This window comes from Myotis davidii, unplaced genomic scaffold (genome assembly GCF_000327345.1).
Source record: "Myotis davidii unplaced genomic scaffold, ASM32734v1 scaffold255, whole genome shotgun sequence".
NCBI classification, from domain to species: Eukaryota; Metazoa; Chordata; class Mammalia; order Chiroptera; family Vespertilionidae; genus Myotis; species Myotis davidii.
In genome coordinates, this window is record NW_006286238.1 from 65,506 (window position 1) to 67,575 (window position 2,070).

Below are 2,070 nucleotides of genomic sequence, written 5' to 3' on the forward strand. Positions count from 1 at the left end.
GTTGTGGGCACATCCCCAGTGGGAGATGTGCAGGAGGCAGCTGATCGATGTTTCTCTTTCATCGATGTTTCTAGCTCTCTATCTCTCTCTCCCTTCCTCTCTGTAAAAAATCAATAAAATATATTTAAAAAAAAAAATCTTGCCTGGGAAGATTAACCTATGTGGCGTATTCACCAGAACTTGCTCCTTCACATTACCACTTGTTCCAATCGATGGCACATGCACTTCCTGAGCAGCACTTCGAAATGTACAGAGGAAAAAAAAACTAAAAGAAAGTACAAAGAACTGGAAAATTGGGTCTCTGAATGCTTTGCCTCCAAACAAGAAAAGTTCTATTGGGACGATATCCACAAATTACCTGAAAGATGGGGAAATGTGTAGCTAGCGATGGGCATTATTTTGAATAAAGCACTTCTGATGTTTCTCTTGAAATTATGTTTTCTTTGATTACGAAATCCGCTATTATTAACCAGTACACCTGGTAATGCAGAGGCAGCAGTGCAGAGGAACAGGTGATACAAAAATTCTAAAAGGTGAAGATAGACAAAAGCCAGGAAGTCGCAGATTAAACGACAAGTCGGCAATGTGTCAGGTAGGAAAAGGAAAGAAAGAAATGAGAGATGGCCAGTGGCACTTGCATCTAAACACTGCTGGACATCAAGATGTCCCTGGTATGATCTGAACACAGCCCAATGTGGCATACCTTCGCCCAGTGACCACTAAGCAAGGCCCAGCCTCCTCGGGGATCATGTTGCATGTTCACCCTGTGAAAAAAACAGGGTTCTCCCTGCACCTTCTACTGTACAAGAACGTCAAACCTAAATATTCTGAGTTTTAGTGAAGGACAACAGAGGTGAGCAGCCAGCACTGGCCCTGACTAACACAGCTTGCATAGTATTCAGGGGACAGAATATTACAAACAATTGAAGGAGGGTTTTACAAGAACCGCCCATGGATCACGTAAGTAAAGACCATACCCTGGCACAGGCCGTCACAAAGACCCTTTAGCTGAGGAAGGGGCAGAAGTGGAAGCCATTGGGGGGACACCATCACTGCACCGTGAAGAGGCAGTGCAAGGTGGCACCCAGGAAGCTCTCTGCAAGACTCCTGACTCCCAGGCACTTCCTGCACTTTTTGAAGCAACTTGTGTTATGGGTGTTCGTGGGGTCCGTGGACGGGCTCTCCACACAGCTCACCACTGGCAGCCACAGCACATTTAACAAGAATGTGGGGGAATTAGCAGAGCCCCTCCTGTGGTCTGGCTGTGGGAGGGAGAAAGCTACATCTGGAGAATAAAGAGAACAGTGGGCATCAACTCAGGACACTGGGAGAATGTGAAGGTCTTACCTACAGATGAGACCAGTGCAAACACTTCCAGCATCACATCGCAGTACAGATGTCTCTGAGCCTCATCAAGGAGCCCCCACTCCTCCTGAGAGAAGACAATGGCAACATCCTCGAAGTCCATATCCTGTCACAATGGAGACAGTTCATTCCATGATCAGCTTCTCTCCTAAGATTCCAAGTCTGTCATCGTAACCACCCACCACATCCACTGCTCCCTCTGCTCCCCACATCAGAGAAGATACCAGGCCTTTGTCCCATCCAAGTCCTTCTCTCCTTATATTCCTACTGACACCGTGTCTTCCCTCAACAATAGGGCAGATGGGCATACAGATGACACCTGTGGTCTGGGACTCACATGGCGGCCACAGTGCCCGTTGTCAGTAACAGTGATTCCATCAACACAGTTTAGGGAGAGATGTTGGCCACAGGGAGAGTGTGAGTGATTTGACAATGCCCTTGTCAGGCAATACCCTTGGGAGTCCCCCAGGTTGTACCTCAAAGACAGCAGAATCATGGCATCACCCCTCAGCCTTTCAACCCGAATTCCAGTTTGCTGAGGCCATCACTGTGCACTGCCTGCTGCACATAATTCTTTGAACCACACGCCTGCCATACAGCTTCATTCCCAGAGGCTAACTTCAAAGGTAACACCCATATGGGGTGACAGGGATGGTTTTATTTCCAAATCTTCTTCTTTTCCAAAACTGCAACTCTTCCCCTCTG

General features: G+C 47.4%; 1 protein-coding gene across 3 annotated transcripts in view; it reads right to left on the reverse strand.

Moving 5' to 3' along the window:
- Positions 1-2,070, reverse strand: part of LOC102765089 (zinc finger protein OZF) — a 21,509-nt gene that overhangs the window by 3,987 nt on the left and 15,452 nt on the right. Inside the window, exons 1-2 of one of the 3 annotated variants that reach the window (XM_015559906.1) lie at positions 1,348-1,428; positions 978-1,262 (exon numbers count right to left, since the gene is read on the reverse strand). In XM_015559906.1, the coding sequence (XP_015415392.1) occupies positions 978-1,050 (73 nt within the window). In that variant the 5' untranslated portion in view covers positions 1,051-1,262; positions 1,348-1,428. Of the gene's footprint in view, positions 1-977; positions 1,263-1,347; positions 2,065-2,070 lie in introns of those variants that run through there. The other 2 variants (XM_015559905.1, XM_015559904.1) reach the window with 2 other exon arrangements.